The 20,294-nt window shown below is 37.7% G+C and overlaps 1 protein-coding gene across 2 annotated transcripts; it reads right to left on the bottom strand.

Annotated features, from left to right (window-relative positions):
- Positions 1–683: 683 nt before the first annotated feature.
- Positions 684–16,680, bottom strand: cul3b (cullin 3b). 2 transcript variants are annotated; one of them, XM_007564143.2, is made up of 16 exons: positions 16,377–16,680; positions 13,474–13,671; positions 10,001–10,114; positions 8,415–8,575; positions 7,897–8,011; positions 7,524–7,752; positions 6,784–6,929; positions 6,410–6,586; positions 5,939–6,109; positions 5,530–5,637; positions 5,152–5,276; positions 4,542–4,638; positions 3,501–3,635; positions 3,171–3,357; positions 2,209–2,354; positions 684–1,882 (listed from the first exon to the last, which is right to left on the bottom strand). In XM_007564143.2, exons 1-16 carry the CDS (start codon positions 16,437–16,439, stop codon positions 1,751–1,753), a joined length of 2,304 nt encoding a protein of 767 aa, XP_007564205.1. In that variant the 5' UTR covers positions 16,440–16,680; the 3' UTR covers positions 684–1,750. The 2 variants fall into 2 exon arrangements, with proteins under 2 accessions (XP_007564205.1, XP_016532914.1); XM_016677428.1 differs by lacking the exons at positions 13,474–13,671; positions 16,377–16,680 and adding an exon at positions 12,252–12,450.
- Positions 16,681–20,294: the final 3,614 nt, after the last annotated feature.

The following is a 20,294-nucleotide window of genomic DNA, read 5'->3' as shown; positions in this document are numbered from 1 at the left end:
TGGGAGAGTAGTCAATTTGTAAATAACCTCATGAATTAAAAGATCAGCACTGTTTGGTGATTTGTGGAAATATATGCCAGTAATTTAGTCCTTTGTAGGAATTAAAAAAAACAAAAAAAACGGGAGAAAACAAATACTCATCTAAAAACTGTTTCTAAATTAACACGCAGTTTTACGAGTTTTGTTCCAATAATTCCAATGTATAAATATATACAGATAATCTTAGACTTATTGTATAAATTTGTAACATTTATATGGCATACCATTCTCATACCAATAAACCACATACTGAAAGCATTAATGCCAATGCACATTTTCTTCAGGTACTCCATCCACTGCAGTGTCCATCTTTGCTTCTGGGTCTTTCATCAACCTCTGCTATAAGCCTGCAAAGTTAAACCTCTTACAGCTCAAAGACTTTAATGGTTCTTAAAACATTTTGAAAGTCACTTGCCTGCCATATCCATCAGTTCCAGTTGATCAGTTCAGTTCTGTGCTGGTGACAATATCATAAACTCAAATGAACACAAAGTACAATTAATCCAAAAATCAAATTAAATTTCTTAGTTTATGGATTTAAGTTATAGGCGTTTTGTTACACTAACTACACAGGTAACGAGGGAAGTATTTCAAATCCTCCCTGAAATCGAATGAATCTCATGGAATCAAACCAAACAAAATTATTTTTTATCTCTACATTTATTATGATGAAAACAAGGCCCTGTACAATCCACCTTTGCAGAGTACAATTATTTTACAATTTGTACACATTTGGAGCATGGTGCGTGACCGGTTCCACCTGTTCAAAATGTCTTTGGAAATAAAATCTTGGAAACCTGCAACACAACTAGCCTTCCATTAGAACAGATCATTTTTGGCTCATCACACCACAGGCCTAAAATTAAAAAAAAAAAAAAAAAAAAAAAGTGCCATGAGAAGCAATGCATTTGTTGACTTTTAGGCCTTTTATTCCAACGATGGAGCCACAATATAAACGTATGCTTTAAAGCACCAGCTGTTGATCGCTCTACTCACCAGTACAGACTTGGCCACGTTACTGAAAATGGCATTGAATATTTGTCAGCTGCGAGAGATGTGCACTCTACTAAGGATGTAAAATAAACCCCAAAACAGTCAAACTTTCAAAAATAAATTAAACAACTATCACTGTTTCTGAAATATTCAAAATGTATGTGTTTTGCCGCGGTTGTAAAGCAGGTCTGCACCAGTTACCACAGTTCATCTTTTTATTTAAATCTAAAACTCCTCTGTGAGGAAAAGGCCAAGACTGTCCAACCTGTACAGCCATTATTGTGCCACGAAACACAAACATAACACATTGACATCAACATTTAAAACAGGGGAGTGAGTTCAGATGTTTTCTCCGTCTCCATGTAGCCCCGTGTTTGCTATTCTTCACTGTGTGTAGCTAATTGGCAAACAGACAGGTCTCTCCAAAGGCCACAAGAAACAGGATTTTTTGTGTGTTTGTTACAAAACTATATTCCCCTCTTTTCATTTCTTTCAGCAGAAGAAATCTAATATTGCTAGAAAACTTCGCCATCTTTTGCATGATTTTCCCCTCTTTTTTTTTTCTTCTTTTTTTAAAACACATTTATGGAAGAAAGGTCAAGCTTCCCAGTGTGTCCCGAATGATGAGAGCATTTCCAAAGTTCATCAAACACTTAGCAGTCCACAAAAACAAGGCCCTCAGTTTCAACTTGAAGCTAGCTTTCAGTGGATTTACTGGTTATGCTACATAAGTGTACACTTTGCGGTCCTCTGGTGTTCTTGCCAAATATTCCCTCTCAATGAGTCCTTCAATTCGCTTCTTGATGACTACTGGACTAGGAAGGAATCGCGCTCGCAACTGCTGTGTGACCTGTGGAGACACGGAAAGTAGAAATCAGAGCCAAAAGCTAAATTTTGTATTATGCTGTCGTCATTCTAAGTCTGTAACATGAAATATTAGTTGGTTAACTTTCAGGAAGTAAAAAGTAAATAAATAAATTTAAACAGATTTTTATTGTTACAATAAAAGGCACGTGAATACTTTAAGCTGATCAGGTAGCTGAGCTGCTGAAGTATTTAAATATAAGCAGCAACAATTACTAAACCTTCTGAAGGGAATGTGAACTCAATATATTTTCATAAATCTGCCTTTACATGAACAGTCACTGCTCTTTGGACTCAAAGCCACAGACTTACCTCTGCTACTAGGACATTGTGCTGCATCTTCTTTCTAGATTTCATGATGCGAACAATGGCTGCTTCAATCTCATGCTTTCTGTCATCGTCAACTTTCTGTCGCGTCTCCTTCCTCTCCGGATCAGACTCTCCCTGTTTAGCAGCCACTACAAGAAGAAGCACAACAGTTATTGAATGAAATGCAACAGAAAAAGAACAGCTGCTTTACTGCCAGTCCACATGTTTAATAAAGCCTGGAAAACATTGCTGGAAAGATTTATGCTTAATGCATTGTTTTCTGCGCCATCTACGACTGGTTTTATGTTCATCACTGCCTCAAACAGTGTTTACAGAACAGAATCTAGCTGAAAATATTTCTCCTAGATCCTAAAAGTAAATAGACAATATAAATTTCTACTGCAATCTAAAACAAAACAAAAAAAACCAAAAAAAAAACGGTCGATCCTAAAGCTAAGATGACGATATGCCAGCAAGTGTGACAATTCACTTTATTAGTACAAGATGCAGCTCAACACCAGTGGTGAATTTCAGTTAAATTGTTGGGAGAAATATAATAATTGACTCACTGACAAAAAAGGCAAGCTCATTCATCAACAGACGGTCACAAAAATCTGTGATGAACCAGTTGATCAGCCGCCGACTGGAGGGATTCATTTTCCCTATTAAGTCTAATTAGGGATCAGCAGGTTAGATATATTTTTCTCTACTCATCAAATCCATCAAACATAAGAACTGCCAACATTTGGTGGACATTTGTGAGTTCAATAAAAATCTGAGTAAGGGCAAGAACAAAATGCTTTGATGCATAAATGTGGGTAATCTTGTGATTACTTTTTGTGTGAATGGACACATTTAATAATAATAATAATAATAATAATAATAATAATAAAAAACGCATCAACACTGAGCATTAGTTTTAAGTACAGAAAACAGCACGGTTTGCAAGATGGTACTCTGCGTACCTGTCTGAATTTTGACCCGGTGCAGTTTAGAGGTAAACTGGTCATTGACTGTAAACACATGGCCATTTTCAATCTCCTTAGATTTGGGCTCTTTGGTGAGAACTCTCTGTGTGGGCTTCCCACAGGCCAGAGACTGCAGCGCTCGCACCAGCTCCCTCTCAGGGATATCCGTCTCCTGCTGGATTTCCTGTTTTGAAAACAGTTTCATTACAAAAAACTACTACGACAGGGAGAAGAACCTGAAACCTTTATAACTGTATTTCTGCGTATTATATGAAAATGTAAGCGTGACGCATGTTGAAGTGATGAGGACAGCAGGGTGTGACATACCTCAAAAGTGGACTTCTCCCTGTTGTTGAAAAGCATGAGAATGGTCATCTGAAAGGTGGACACTTGCAGGATGTGCTTTCTGGTGTTGGAGCCCGTCACCTGGGCCCCGCCCACTCCGACTTCTGACCCGTCCTCCTGTCGATACATTACAGGCTCATTATAGAAAAGAACTACTCAAATACTGACAAGAAAAAAAGCAAGAACCCACTAAAATATGACTGAAAAGACATTTTCAACTTCAAATGTGTGAAATGAGAGAACACTTGAAAGTGTCGTTCAGTTTAACATTTGATTTGCAAAAATTGAGCTGCCCATTATTATTTGTATTTGTTAAATTTTAGAATGAAATCTTATATAAACAATTACAGTTCCACAAAAGTATCATTTGACCCCTTTCAGTTCTTTTTCCTTTTTTTGCTTCTTCTCACACCTAAATGTTTTAGATCAACAAATGGTAATGTCACACAAAGTTACGCTCAGTAACACAAAAAATTTGATTTCAAGTGATGATTTGTTTAATTTATTAAGAGCTAAAACTATCCAAACCAATTCTTCCCTAAACCAGTGTGCTGCTTTTTGGCAAACTTTGGTCTGCTTTGTGTCGTCAGACAAGTTTTGTTTAAGTGATGTTTTTTGTTCTTGATCCATGCAAAGGAAATTTAACTTTGCTTAATAAAAATGCAGTTAATCACAATTAACAATTTCATGCAGTGTCAGAATGATTTGAATAGTTTTTTCTTCTTGATAAGTAAGATGATAATTTGAAAACTATCTTAATGTTGACTTGGTGTTTTCTCCAACATTAAAATTTGATTATATCAAGCATCTAATTGTGGCATAAAAGGAAAAAATGTCTGCAAGGGCCAAAAACTTTTTACATAGAATTGTAAATATCATAACTCCTACTAAAGAAATGAGAGAGCATTTAACATAACACGATTAAAACATGTAAAATCTAACACGAGTGTTTCGAATTTACGATCCTTTGATAAAATTTCCTGTTTGAAGATCTTTGATGTCAGACAGATTCTCCCTACATACCTTTTTGATGGGACCATAGAAGGTGGCATTTAAATCTGCAGAACCCATATGGTGCTGTAAGGTGAGTTGTCTACCACTGTGCTTACCAAGATAAAACCTGCAACCAGAGGAAATCAGGATTTAGTTAACTTCCAATACCAAGTCAAGAGGTTGCCACCAGCAAAGAGCTAGCACAGTAGTGGAGGAACACAGGTGAGAATGCTGCACAAAGTGAAATGGAGACTCACTGACATTGGCCTGATGTCAAGGCAGTAAACAAAATGCCAGTTCAGCAGTTATCTGGAGTAGACTGCATAGAACTGGAATAAAGCTTTTCCTCTCAAATTAAACTGATGATGAAAGTAATTTCTCTGAACATCCAGGAAAAACTTGATTATTGCTTGATGGAATACAGTAAAAACTTAAATGTTTACCAAACAAACATCGATTAACAGGAGGATATTAAACAAAAGGCAAACAAAACTATTTAGTAGAGTTAGAAGAAAGCCACGTGGTTTGGTAAACCATGTGGTAAACTCAGCACAACAAATAAAACAGTTATAGCTTAAAAAAACAAAACAAAATAAAAAAACAGTCTAGCTAAATTGTGTTAAGTGTACAAATGACAAACCTTCTGAAAACTTCAAAAGCGTGACGTGGTGAAGGGGGAATATTGCACTTTGGTGTTGCTGATTGTGTAGGCCAGTATCCTGTAGTCAGGACCCTCACAGTGAGATCAACCCCTCCAAGAGAAACCTGAGGTTTGACAAAACAGAAATCGCACACAATCAGTTTTAGAAAAAAACACTCTGAAAACAGGCCTTTGAGAAGACTAGATTGACACAAACTAGGTACAAAAGTTGTAGCAAAACTAGCAAGATTACAATTTTTAATCATCAGTTTGATACTGTGATAAATACTGAAGAGTGCAACAGAGCTGCAAGCCATAGAGCACCGACTGCAGAGAGAAAATAATCCAGCTAGTCTGCAGCATGTGGTGCATCCTCACCCCAGTGGTCTGGAGATGTTGCCTGAACTCATCCATGGTGGTGTTGGAGATGCTCATGTCCCGGAACATTCCCTCTAGTTTAGAGGTGAACTGACAGCCACACTCAGTCTGAATGACAGAGAACAAAGCAGACATTACAGTAAAATATAAAGATGCATATTTCAAGTCAATATCTACAGAAATACAAAGAGTCAGATATTTTGCACTTATTATACTGTGTGCACCTACTCGCATAAAGAAGCACTTCATGTTTTTAGTTCCAGCAGCTGGTTAATTGAAGACAAATCTTGAGAATATATATATTGTACACAGCAGTAATTATTCTTTGCGAGATCCTTTTAGGTAGTCATTCATTTTTCTCACCATTGCTCTTAAAACAATTTCTAGGAGCATCAAAGGTGCTGCTCACCTTTAGCTTGGAGATCATGTTCTTTTCTGAATCATCTGAGACGCTCTTGTTGGTGAGCAACCGTCGAGCCAGGTGCTGCTTGTAATACCGTTCAAACACGTCCTTCTCCTGCATGAAGCGGAACAACACCATGGCCTTGTCCAGTATGGACTCCACCTCCTGCTCCGTTAGCTGAATAAAAGCAGGACAGGGTCAGCAACCCCCCACACAACCACAATTTTATTATCTCCTATATTAATCCTTCAAGCGTAGGTTTCAATAAAAAAAAAATAAAAAAAAGTAAATAAGCAGAGCAAACCCACAAAAACTCTAGGAAATCTTTAATGTAATCTGATTTAGAACAATGCCAAAAAGGACCAACTGAAGTGAGGTGATGACTTTTCAGTGCAGTTCCCATGCCACACCAGGCTAGCAGTAACGCTAAAAGGACATTCTGACAAAGTTAAAGTGGAGCTTTCAAAAGAAACTCACCCCTTTCACCCCCTTCTTGAGTTTGTCATCGATGAAGAGCGAGAGGTATTCAGGTGAGCGGGAGTTGAGGTTAAGGAAGTACTCGAAGTCACCAGCAATAGTTTGTTTGAAGAGTCGGTCATTATTGAAAGATTCTTGGAGGAAGCGGTCAAAACGCGACTTCAGGTCTAACAAACCCTGCATGGAGAAGGCGGGTAATAAACAGAGGGAAATAAACTAGCAGTCCACAGTAGCCGAAGACTAATAAACTTATTACAGAATGAGACTAACAGGAAAGCAAATTAAAATCCATTTAAGGCTTAGATGCAGTGCGTTTTCCTTCTCCCATCTTAAACAGCTTCGGCAAACTAAAACTAACTCACTTAAATTCATACCTGAATATAATCTACTGGATTTTTTCCTTCTCCCTCCTCTGAAACGAGCGCCTTGCCTTGCTCCCGCAGGTATGAGCTCATACACTCACACATGGTCTTCAGCCCGTTGGGAACCCGACTGAACAGCTTGTACATACATGCTAAATCTGTGGACAGATTGCAAGAACAAAATATTTTTACTGACTGAGATTGAATCAGCAACTTTCCTGAGGTGTTTCAGTGTCAGTCTGGTTAACATGTAATATTCATCAGCATGAATATCAAGTTTTGGGATTCAAGATTGAATAATGATAAGACAACACAAGTTCAGTAACTTAAAAAAAAAAAAAGAACTGAGGGAAGTTTGAATTTAATGCAAGTTTTTTTCTTCTAACCCAGACCGATTCAACAAAATAAATGTGGGCTAAAATATAAACACACCTATGAATATTTGCTTTAATGTTCATCAGCAACTTGTAGACAAATTGAAAAAGATGGTTCACATGCATCTTGAAAAATTCAAATATTATAATATTCATGTTCATGAGATAATGTGGACTTTTGGCTGGTGCTGACAGGAAGTGAAGAGGCCGTATTTTGCCGAAATAAAATAACTTTAGAACCACTCAGACGAATACTGAGTAAAGAAGGTTTCCTATTTATTTGCTTTGTGAAATGAGATCTGCGTAAAAAAAAAAAAAAAATCTTGAGCGGATTTTAATCTCACAAATAATAAGCATACTACATGTGTGAACCCATACCGTCCGTCTTGCCATTCTTCAGCATATGGACCAGGCCCGAGTTCTCCATCTCTACGATGGTCTTCATGTGCTTGGAGATGAGCTCCCGTTCCACCACCTTGACGATGGGCTCCTCCGTCGACTTGTCCAGGCAGTGCATTACCCGCTCAATTTCCTCATTAATTCTGGCTTCTACCTTCTTTATGTACACACTTGCACTGTTTTCTGAAAGGAACTTTTGGCTCTCCAGCTAAGTGAAAACAAGCAATTTATAGAGTATATATCAGCAGTGGTTCACAAATGTGCCGAGTCATCTGTACAAATGCAGCAAAGGTAAAAGCTGATCTAAATTCAAACAATCAATAAGTTATGAAGAGTGAGTTTTCATCCAAACCTGGAAAAATTCTGCAGACATTTCCAAGAACGGTGCTTCAAAGTCTTCTTCATAAACAGATCTTCCTTCAAGGCCGAGGATCATTAACATTTGGCAGGCATTTCTAATGGCCCCCCTGAAGGAGAGGAAAAGCAGGCCAAACGTTGAGGGAAAACACCCAGCAACATGAAAGAAAAAACTAAAATATTTTAAAGAGGGTGAGAGTGTTCATTTCACCAACAGCCCCCAGTCCATTTTTCAATATTCATCCATTCTTTACTTTGAAAAATCCATGTGGTCGCACAGCAGGAGGGTCAGGAAGATAAATATTTGAAAATGTCAGCAGCTTTAAAGATTTTCCCCCCAAAAGGCAGAAAGGCCATGGATGTTTTAACAGCTCCTTTATTTCTTCCTCCAAATGAACATAGTCTCTCTCTGACCACAATTATACCGCCCTTAATTAGACGTACATTTATGCCATTATCTGCATGCTGAATTATTCATTCGGTAGCAATCTTTAATGTGTGTTGCTCGTCTACCTGTCCACCACTTCTCCCTTCCTCTCCCGCGCGATCATGTCCAGCAGGGTTTGTCGAAGGTGGTCTCTGATGCAGCCATATCGAACCACCTGATCCCTAAAGATGATGAGCCCCAGGTTGTAGACGTTTTCTACATTGTTTTGCTGCACATAAACTCGATCCTTTGGCACAAAAACAAAAGAGAAAGTCTGGGACAATGTGGGAATTTTGCAGTTTACTGAAGATGGGCATGTTGTAATAACAATTTTCTCCTGGAAATATCTGCAACCTGACATTAACATGAACCTCCAAGGTTCCACCAAAGAGCCAGCTTGGTCCTGAAGCCCTTAAAAACGTCTCTAATATAAATGTCTGACAGTTCTTCTGTTACATTTTAAATGTCTGTAGGGAAGGGTTAGGGCTATGATTTGTTGGCAAAATTAAAACTGTCACCATTTGTATCATCAAAGGATTTGAAATGAACATTTACAAACTGCTAATAGTACTTGCCAAGTGGAGCACTGACCTGTGTACCTTTGTGATGAAGTGTGATTATTTTGATGCCAATCTGACTTTTCTTTAATGAAGTTGCTTGTTTATTATTAAATAAAAAAAAAAATCCAAACTATAACTTAAGAGATTTAAACTTGATGTGCATTACATTGTCATTGTGTGTTGGTCTCAATGAGCCAGCAGTAAGGTATACCATTGTATCCAAAATTAACAATATTACTTTGAATATAGTCAATAAGAACTGCTTCCAATTAGATGTTGATTGTGCAAAGATGACTGAACTTGTTACATTAGTTTTTTTTTTATTTCATTAACAATTCTGCTGCCATTTCTGCAATATAGTGGTTCTAGTTTAACTACTGCAACACGTTGTGTGTCTTCAGTGAGTTTAAGCAATCAATCCACCTTAATGATGCTACTGCTGGCTTAGTTTACCAGAGTGCGACATTCACTAGAACCAAAGAGACTGTAAAGGATTTCAGAAGGACATTTCAACATCATCATTAGACCATTATATACAGACAGGAAACATTTCACAGCACCAGGTTAGTGGGTATGCATCCGACATCAAGGACACCCCCGTGACTGTCTTCAACACAGTCATGGGGGTGTCCAGTGGATCTGGCAAGTTATGTGATGCTGGTCATATTTGAAAGAAAAATGATAAGATGATCCTATATCAGTCACACAAGTGTGAAATTTAAGCTGTCACGGCAGCTTGTATGTTTACATACAAGCTAAACAAGAAATATAAATATGAAAATGTCAATATATATACAAAAGTGTATATGTAAATAAATATATGCATACACATGAAAGCAATATGGCCTAAAATATAGGCTGTCATACCTTATTTTAGGTATGGGTCACCATATGACCATATAAAATAGGTCATATGGTGACCTATTTTAGGTCATATGGTAGTAGCTACCTCCTGCTGCCAACGAGCCATTATCTGATCCAGGGGTGTTGAACCAGGAAGAGAGTCCTGGCTCCTGAGGACTGACTTTGGATACCACTGCCTTCAGATGATCTTTACACAGTTCAACTGTTGAGTTAATTAAAAACAGAAACTACTCAACATGTCAACCCACCATGTACATCAAGATATCTCTGATCATCACCATCGCAGTCTGGTGGTCGTTCCACGCTTGATTTAACGTCTGGAGGAAGTTATTGTTTAGAGAGTTTAGGACATCTTCTCGTACCTTAGAGAAAAAAACAACAACAAAATGTTCACATAGTTTGTACTACAGAATGTTTCTGTTGTCTCTGACAGGAGAACTAAATAACCCTCTCACATGTAATATCTAAGAGTGAAAAAAGACCTGAAACAGTCAGACAGCTGTGATTTGTTTGCAGCGCAGCCTCTTATTGCCCCCCTTCCTGGCCGTTTACTGACAACCGCTTTTCTTGCAGTCTGGTGACACTGCAGTGTGACTCAGCACTGGAAACTCAGGGCCTCAGAAGAGAAAAAACTTCAGGGCACACTGACCTTCCCTTTTTTCCTCCCCCTTAGGCCAGTGATGATGAATTATCACCTGTGCTACCCACTGTCACATCAATTTCAGCACATAAATGATCCAACTTTTTCTTTGTATGGATTCTAATCAGATCTTGGAGGGAGACAGAGAAATTTGTCATTTTGCAGGTTAAAAAGGCCGAGGTTATAGGGAGTTTGTCTTACAAGTTTTAATTTGTCCAAGGTTTAAGTCAATTAATTTATTAAAAATGAATAACTACAAGGATGTGATGCATCTCCATTAGTAATTAATAAGCAACTGACTCTACTGGTGTCTGTACAGATATTAATGAGCAGTAAATCTGTTTTTCAGTCCCTGAGGTCACATAACTTTCAAAGAGTAAAATATCAGTAGAAGATATGCTTTAAAGAAAAATATGGATTAGGTTGAGTGTAAGGTTTCAAATTATTGGAGAATTATCAGAAGCTTGTACTACTGTAAAATACTGCAACATCAGCAACAACATAAATCCAGATTTTCCAGAGCCTTGTATCGTTGTGATGCTTCCAACAGACGGACTTTAAGTTAGTTCAGTATCATCATCTGTGTGAGATCTGGGCATCTCCTGCAGTCAGATTGCATCCAACAGGCAGAGGTATTCCTGAATCTGATCAAAACACTATCATAGAGGGAAAAAATTATGTTTTAACAGGCATGCAAAGCTTTAAATATAATAGCAGACAGACACAGTCTTCTAAACAGCCTTTTGACATATTGATATTACACATGCTGCTGTTGGAATAATAGTGTGCTGAGCAGTCCTAGTGGAGTGGCAAAACAAGATCAAATGTGTCGCTTATACAGCAACACAAAAAAATGCAAGTATCTAGTACAATTCCTAGATACTATTGTACCAAAAACAGTTTTACATTATTTTCCAGATTTGAAACTTCATATAAAAATCTTCAGTTGATTCCACACTCTAGTCTGATCAAATAACTCTCAAGCTGAAATGTAGTCATTAATACACAGCTGGAAAAGTTGAACTTACACTGCTATTTAACAAGAGCCTTAATTATACTCCAGCTAGGGATATCCCAATTGCAGGAATTTTCTAAATTCTTATTTCTAAAAGTTCCTGAAATGAACTCAACTCCTGTACATGCTTGATACGAATACTGTCTGTAACTTTATGTCAGATGCACTTCAAGTGAGCCATGCAGGCACATTTTGCAAGGTCAGTTTTTTTATTTAAAACTGCAAAACAGGCTGTGTACATTATTTTATTGTTTTTCATCATGTACGATGGCAGTCACTGTGAAAGAGACTGTACTGATCGCTGTGCCATCACCTTCTCTGTGTTCACAGACAGCTGTAAAATCTGCGAAGAGCACAGTAAAGACACCAGTCATGCAGTTTCAAAGCAGAGTGCTAAGGTTGTAAAGGAGGAAAATAACTTTTCTGCTACTTTCGTCCTCATGATTATCGATAACTACACAACTGCATGTTCAGGTCAAATTATCAAGGGGTCATATGAAAACCGTTGGGAATGTGCAACTATAATCAAAAAAGCATTTTAGGAAAGGATTATACAATCATCCTGAAGAGATGCAAGTTTACTGAAGCATGTATCTTTCAAAAAAGTAATAAAGCCATTTGTTTAAGGTGACATACTGTCTGAACACCATAGTAGTTTTCTTGTGCCAATTGACCACAAGTTGAAGCAACATATTAAAGCTGTACTGCAGAAATGCTGCAGAGTCATAGATCATTCACGACTGAGTAAACAGGGCACAACCACATTAATGTAGATCAAGATCTGAATGAAGGGCTATTTTCTAGTAAATGCATGGTGTTTGTTTTTAAACTTAAGACATCGTACCTGAAAGCTGCTCTGCATCTTAAAGAATCTTGATGGGCCATCCCTAAGCTCAAATCTGTAAAATGTACTGTTAAAATTATATTTGGGCCTCTAAGTAACCTACAGATTACATGGCTTAAAACAACTGAAGGTTTATCTGCATCCCACCCTCATAAACCTGGAAACTACCTAATCAGCCATAGGAAAGAGGAAACTGCTGTGCAGGTCCTGCATTTTAACAAGGTTTGTTTAACAAACTGTAAAATTTACTTTTGAAATGTTTAAAAGATGCTACTGAGAACTACCACCATCTTTGTTCTGTGACAATAACGTACACCTAAAGAAGCAAATTTAATCCTTAAGTGAATCCCCTGACAGCTGACGCTGCATGTCTATCGTAAAAACCCATGTTATATAAACCAAATATGACGTGCTGCTGACTTTTAAAGAGTACGATGAAACAGAAGCTAAAAGATGCAGTGACAAAGCTCTGAGCTGTAGGAACCCCTGAAGCCAGATTAAGGTCACAAAATTATCACACAGACCTCAAAATAAACGTCCAAACTGTCAGTTAAAGGGTGCAGAAGACAAATTAAAACTAGAAGTGTGAAACTGCGTCCTTCCCCAATGTAAAGAGGTGTCAGTGCATGAAGCACTCATAAAACAAACAACTATATTTCAGTTGTATTGATGTGTTGTTACCAACATAAATATTCATATTTCTACATGATTTGGTGTGCATTTTTGTGCCATGTGTATAAAAACCTCTGAAATATTCAGAGGCTGATATTGTATTGCTTTAATACTTTAAGTAGTAATTGGTCTCTAGCCTCGGCCAACTCATTCTCAAGCCAACAGAAATCTCCATCAAGTACTGATAAGACAATATGTCATTTAGCAAATGTAAATAAAATAAATGTTGACTGGTCTTGGGATTAAATATTAGACAATAAAGACACAGAAAAGCACTTAACCAATCAGAAGGAAATAGTGTTGAAAGCTCCGACAAGAAGGTTCAGGCCAACCAAGAAACACCACGGCTGCTTTACGGGTTAAATCTGTCACCCAGAAGTCATTACTGAGGGTATAAAGCAAAAAACTGTAAACGTTCCCAAAAATGATTCCTGTTTTCAAAACACAGCCAGATGCACTTGGAAGTGCTTTATTCAATCTGCCATCACTTGACCTTTAGACTCCTTCTGGAGTTGTGTAGGCCCGTTTGTGCAGTGATCTGTGCTCTTACTTTGTTGATGAGATGTTCAGTGACAACTTCCCGCAGGCCTGTGTACAGTTTCTCTCCATGTTTGTGGAGCACCATTGTGTAGGCATTCCTGTAAAGTTCCTCAAAGCTCAGGCCGCTGTTGTTCTTCCTCTGGATTTCCTGGATGGCATTTTTTAGTAGGTCCCAGATATTGTTGACATACTTCTCATCCATCGTCATCTGTAAGAATAAAACAAACCAACAACAACAAAAACAAAAAAGAGTTAAGTAAAGATGATCTCCTTCACTGTTGTATCAGTTCTGGTTATTTATTTACACATCTCTGTATTAAATAAAATAGATTACATGGCAAGAAGAGGTTTTTACGTTATCGTCCGGTTCCTGCTTGTGTATAATACCCTAATTTGTATTATTTGATAATTCTGTGGTATACAAAGGCTGAACAGGAACCAGAAGTAGCAGTAGATTGCATTATTGCTTTGACAGAGGACTTAAACATTTTTTAGAACAAGGGAGTTTGGGTGATATTGATTGGTAACTGACCCCAGCTCAACTTAAATTATTACAATTTATGCCAAATCTGCACATTTGTATTGCAATAAAACACCATAGTAACAATTAAGCTAAACTACAAGCCTAGCCCTGTGCTTTTTTTTCTATTTTGAACGTGCACTGAGTCAAGTTATGCCACAAAGTTTTGTAGGATATCCTAAGACATGCTTGGCATTCTGTTACAATAGATAAGAGATGGTTGTTGGTCTTCCTTTCCCTTTTTAAACGTACAGATACCAGTGTGTGAATCAAGAGCTGTTTTTCAGTCAATCGCTGCCTTCTGTTGGATCATCAAAGAGCTCATTTTTCTCCTCACTACTTCATTTTCTATACACTACTGGCTTTAATAGTGAGCTAGCAAACACTTAATTAAATTGCAGACCACAGAATCATTCTAAGCCTTCTTAATGGGAAGGGGAATCACAATGGAGCTGCTGAGTTTATAACCTGTTGTGATGAATCATTTTTACAACACCCTGGACGCTAAACACATGCTAACTGACTTTATGAAGCATTTCCCACAACCTGCATTGACCGTAATTAACGGTGCTGCTTTAACCAGTGGACACTTACAACTATTTGGTGGTTGTTCTTGACAATGCTGTCTTTTAATTCAAATTTTGCAAAAAAAAAAAAAAAAGATCCATTACTGGAAGGACCTTCTAAGGAAAACAACAGATCTTAATATCTTGTTTTAGGAATTACAAAGCTGTTTTTAATCTGACTGAAGGATTTTTATTACTGACAGTAAACTGTTTTTGACTAAGAAAACCAAAATTTGCATCTTGGTTAAAGTGGAGGATACGACTTCGAGAAGGATTCAGGTAGAAGCTGCAGTAGACGTTTAGAAAAAGTGCTGTGGAGGGCACTTCCAACTTGTTCCCCTTCAGTCTGTCAATATAAAGTATCTGCAGTGAAGACCAAGAAACAGCAGTCTTCTTTCCTACCAGCAGGTACTGTTATAGCTGAACGTGAAAACCTGATCAAACTTGGGCTACTCTCTTTCTCTTCTTGTAATGGACACCTATCAATATAATGTACTGCATTTTTATGGTGTCCTTTTATAACAATAACTTAAAAAAGGTAGGGCGTAAACCATTCACCATTGGTGATTATAAAATAGCAATAAGTCACAATCAATTGTGGTCAGATGTTGCATCAAAAATACTTTTCCAAGAAAACTAATCATTTATGCCATGGCTACAGTACGTTGTTGTGTAAAAACAGCTTGCTTGCAGGTACAAAGTAGAAGAAGATTAAGGCAAAGTGACAGTGAGTGGGTTTAATTCAACAAACCAAATTCTGGTTGGCAACATGGATTACAACCAAAAGTTCATCCTACAGGTATTTTGTAGGTCAGCTGCAATATAGTGGCTGATTAGATTAGAGTATACTTTCCCCCCAGGTCACTCAGTGCCTAAATAGATAACTAATAACAAATAAACAATAATGCAAGAGCAAAAACAATGTGTGCTTCTGACTTAACATGCACAAACACATGCATGTCATGAAGCTTGTGAGATCCTGTCTAGACAGGGCAACACTCAGTGTGTGTAGTCGGTTGCATTGACACAAGCAAACAATGAAGCCAATGTCACAATCACAACACTAAACAAGTAACTAAACAATAATAAACTCAAGTCATAAACAACCAGTTCAGCAGCAATATGGATGCAGAAGCTAAATACTCCCATAGCCTGTCGAGATGCTTATGCAGAATGAGATCAGCTTGAAAACTAGATGTTAGGGTGATTTGCAGAAAAAGGCAACGTTAGGAGGACGAGGACAGAATCCCTATATTACAATTTCAGTCATGAAATAACATTAAGACATACAATGCCAATGAAACTGGATTTAGGTTAGCGGATTTGGTTGTTATTAGCATCCATTGGTAGCTGTAGAAACGCAGCTAATCGTTCTTACATGTGACCGACACGTCGTTCTTTTAAACATTTAGATAGTAATATTATGGAATGCTTAGCCTAAATGAATGAATGTTATATCTTTGCAAACAATAGGCGTTAAAAACAAGTGTCAAGAAGAGCGGGGGGGAAATGTTAGCCACGGCTACGTGGACAGACAGTATTAGCTAGCTTCCATCGGTGGAGTTGCATTTAATTATTCGTTTAGAAAAATAAAACGGACACTTAACCGCTGAAAATGTGGTGGTGTTATACTAAACTGGGCACCCAACTTCGCGACAACAACCACAGGCGACGGTACATATGGTGACTGCACTTTGTTTACGGACAGCCAACTCGAATATGCCACTCAGCTGTTTGGCCTACTATCGCTTAGCCAGCAGTTGAGACCACGGGGATTGAGTGAGCGCCCGACGGACAGCCGGAGCACCTGCTGCGGTGTGCACTTACAGGAAAAGCCCTTATCCTCATTTTGGTGTCCTTCTTGGTGCCGCCTTTGCTGAGATTGGACATAATTGCCTCGTCTGTAGACTCTGTATTCACATGAACGTGTTCTCCGGGGAGGGACAGGGGTGGATACTGGTTCAAGGAGCAGCTGACGAGCTTTCCCTCGACCCCGCAGCTCCGCGTCCCACACCGCAAGTTTTATGTTGACAGCTGAATGCCAGGCCAGATAACTCTTCATACAGCAATGGCGAAATACCTGCAGTTCTCTCTGCGCGCAGATCACGCTCCCCAGCTAACGCGAGAACTTCAGATAAGAGTTAAAACATTTTAGCTTTTCTTGCATTTTTTTTAATGTCTTGTCACCAGGTTACTATTACTATTAATATTACTATTATTAAGAGGCTACTATATTACATATCTTGCCAAATAGACTTCAGACCTATGTGTACTTAAATTTAAAACAGTGACGACTTTTTTCAGTTTTAATTCAATCTAGCATTTTTCCACATAAGGACGATATTGTTTTTTTTTTAATGAAAAATTGATGATTTTTCACCAATTATAAAAACAGAACCAAAGCACACAAACCAATCAGTTGCCTTGTCAAAAGTCGGTCCACAAGGGCCGACATCCTGCATGTTTTAGTTCTCTCCCTGGTTTAACGCACCTGCATCAAATGATGGCTTGTTAGAAGGCCTAAGAACATTGACATGCTGAAAAGGTTGTAACTACCACCGGGGAGAGAACTAAAACATGCAGGATGCCCTCGAGGACCGACTTTGGGCACCACTGCGAGAACTTCACAGACTTCACAACTTTTTTTTTTTTTTACTAAAGTCATACTGAAGTGTCTTGTGTTTTGTTTTTCAGTTTATTGTTGTGTTCTGTTTTTTGCGCATTTATTTCTATTAGGTTGTTGTCAAAAAGAAACTTCAAACCCCTTGGGTTCAAACTTGGGTTTGAAGTTTCTTTTTGTCTAGTTCAGCTTCCTTTGTGTTTATTATTCATCTTCCCTCAGCCTTCCTCTTTGCTCTCTTCCACTGCAGATCTCCCGATTAACTCAAAATGAGTTCTCCATTCTTTCCTGTGCATATAAACTCGCTGGCCTCCATTGTTCTTTGCTGATTCCTCCTGTTACTCTGTCCTCTGTTTTCTGTATTATCATTAAATCCTCCACCACGCTCATTCCAAGTTCATGACTGCATTTTGGTTTTTCTCACAACCCAGAAAACATGATTGCCAAACAGAAAATGTGTTTTTAATCTACTTTATGTCAACTTTGCTGCTGCAGTGATTTTAGACCTTTTTGCGTTTTTTGACGTTTTTTGTGTAATGTTTCTAAATTTATTAATATGCATTTAGAAAGCGTGAAAGTTTTTTTTTAATTTTTATTTTTTATAAAAAAAATGAAATACATGAATTGGGCAGAAAATTATGACCCTGAATGGTTGATGATTCCCCATTTAAAACAGATTGCAATGCACTCTGCATTCTGATCTCTTTCTATCACTATCAGACTCAACATTAACGTCTTCAGCAATTTAAGCTACAGATGTTTGTCTGCTCATTCAGACCAAACTGGCCGGCCTTCACTTTCCATGTGTATCAGGGAGCCATGGCCATCCATAGCCCTGTTGCCAGTTTATCACTGTTCCTTCCTTGGATCACTTTTGATAGATATTGACCATACAGACTGGAAACACCCAATAAGAGCTGGAGTTATGATCTTGCTCTGGAACAGCAATCCCAAATTTGCCCCCTTGTCATTTTTTTCCCTACTTCTACCATATCAGTTTAAATGACTAAAATTCTCCTTCTGTCCAATGTATCAAATCCATTAACAAGTAAAATGATGAAGAGATAATCAGTGCTCATTATGCTTTTCTAACAAGTATATGCGACTCCTCAACAGTTTCTCAATAAGATTAGGATCTGGGGGATTTCTTTGTTGTGCATTTAGTTATCACGTTTACCTTGTGCTTCATCATGCTGGAAGAATACTGTTCATTACTGCGTTGGTCCTGAATCTTTGGGCAAAGCTGCTCTTGGAAGATGTTTTATTCATGAGACTGATTTTATGCAAAATTGCGAATCCACTTTCTTAGGATGACACAAGTTCCTTCACTGTCTTCTCCTTAATTTCACATTTCACAAACCGTTTGAAGGGGCTTTAATCCAAGAAAATAACTATTTTGGTCTAATTGTGCTACTTACTGCAGAATGTCACTCTGTACTTGATGTTTTTCTTGGAGAGAAGTGGCTCATTTGCTAACCCTCTTTAACACCGGCAGCAGCATTAAAGAGTCTCTATCTTACTGTGCTTGCAGAAACATTCAAGCCTGCCTGCAGCCATTCCTAAACAAGCTCTACTCTGGTGGTAGCACAGTAATTCCTAAATTGTATTGTTTTAGAACGTAATCCTGACATTTAAATCACTTTTCTTGGAGTAACTGAACCTCTCTCTGTAATGTTCTTGATTCAATAAACGGTTTTCTTTTCGTGCACAGTCTTACCATAATTAGCTCACTTACCTGTGATGCTCTTTCAATGCAAAGTGCTGATGGCAATATGTGCGTCCTTGGAGGTAGACCTAAACCTACTTCTTGGAGATTACAAGAGATTGTTCTCACCTCTACTACTTCAATTAAACTTCAGCTTTTACTTTTTTCTGCAATATGAAAATGTACAGTGGATCATCACAATGACTCAACAACAAGTCATAACATGGGTACAAAGCAGATAAAAATACAATTTAAAAAGGCTTTTTAAACCCCAATGAGAGTAAAAAAAATACTTGACACAAACAGACTAAGCAACAAATTAAACATTTTTTAAGTTTAGCAACATAATAGCCTAAGTGATTAAAGTACTTAGCAAATACCAGCCATAAAACACAGCTCCTTTAATGTTGCAGATGTTTACTTCCTGTCTTTTCATTATTCTTTCCATTACGCTATACTTCCTCCCCTGGATAATGACTACCTTCTCTGAGTTACATGTTATATTGTATATATCTGCCTTCTCCTGACTGATACATTTGATCAATGAGATCCATCTGACAATCTGACATCTTAAGTAAATGTGTCCAATTCTTTTAAAAATATTTAGATTTTTGTGTTTTATTACTCTCCACCAGAAACAAAGGGGAGAGTTCAGTTACTTTTTCTATCCTGTTTGTGTTGTACAAGATATGAATTAAGTTAAAAGTAGAAATAGGTCTAAAGTTATTCGTCTTGGTCTTACTTTTATAAAACCAAACCATGGAATTTTTATAGAGGTATGGGACTGTTTCCTATTCTCACATGGACATCAATGTAATAGTGCAACATGATCCAACTGGTTCCACAAAGATGCCTTTGTGATGGCTAGTATCATCAGCATGCAACTTCAGGCACCCATGTAGACCTTTATGGTAGAGTTACGTTGTGAAGCATTTCTGTACAAACACACACCAACCACCAAAGCACCTTTCACTAGATTTATTTCAAGAAAGAAAGACAGAAAAAACAAAAAAAACAAAACAAAATGTTATACGTTTTCTTTCGTCTTGAAAAGAACCAGATCAACAGTACTCAGAGCCCACCAAACAAATCTTTAAAGATGACCAAATTCACCTCTCAGCTTAAGCACTATTTATACAAGTAGTGTGAATTTTTATCCGTGGTAGAATATTTTTTTTATATCCTAAGTACACATATCTTTCTCTAATCTTCAGGTTAGATTTTGGGGCTTGGGGGTTGCTCAAAAATGGCTTCGACAAACTTAAAAATTTTTTTAAAAAAATCAGGTAGCAAACACTATAAATACATTACAGAATTAAAATACAGTACTTCCCATTGTAATGATGACAATCAAAACATTTGTGTTTTTAAATTTTATTTACAGCAAATATATATACCTATATGTATATATATGTGTATA

Source organism: Poecilia formosa, unplaced genomic scaffold, assembly GCF_000485575.1.
Source record: "Poecilia formosa unplaced genomic scaffold, Poecilia_formosa-5.1.2 Scaffold155, whole genome shotgun sequence".
Classification (NCBI taxonomy): Eukaryota; Metazoa; Chordata; class Actinopteri; order Cyprinodontiformes; family Poeciliidae; genus Poecilia; species Poecilia formosa.
Note: the sequence above shows the minus strand (reverse complement) of the source record. Positions and strands in the feature narration are given on the sequence as shown.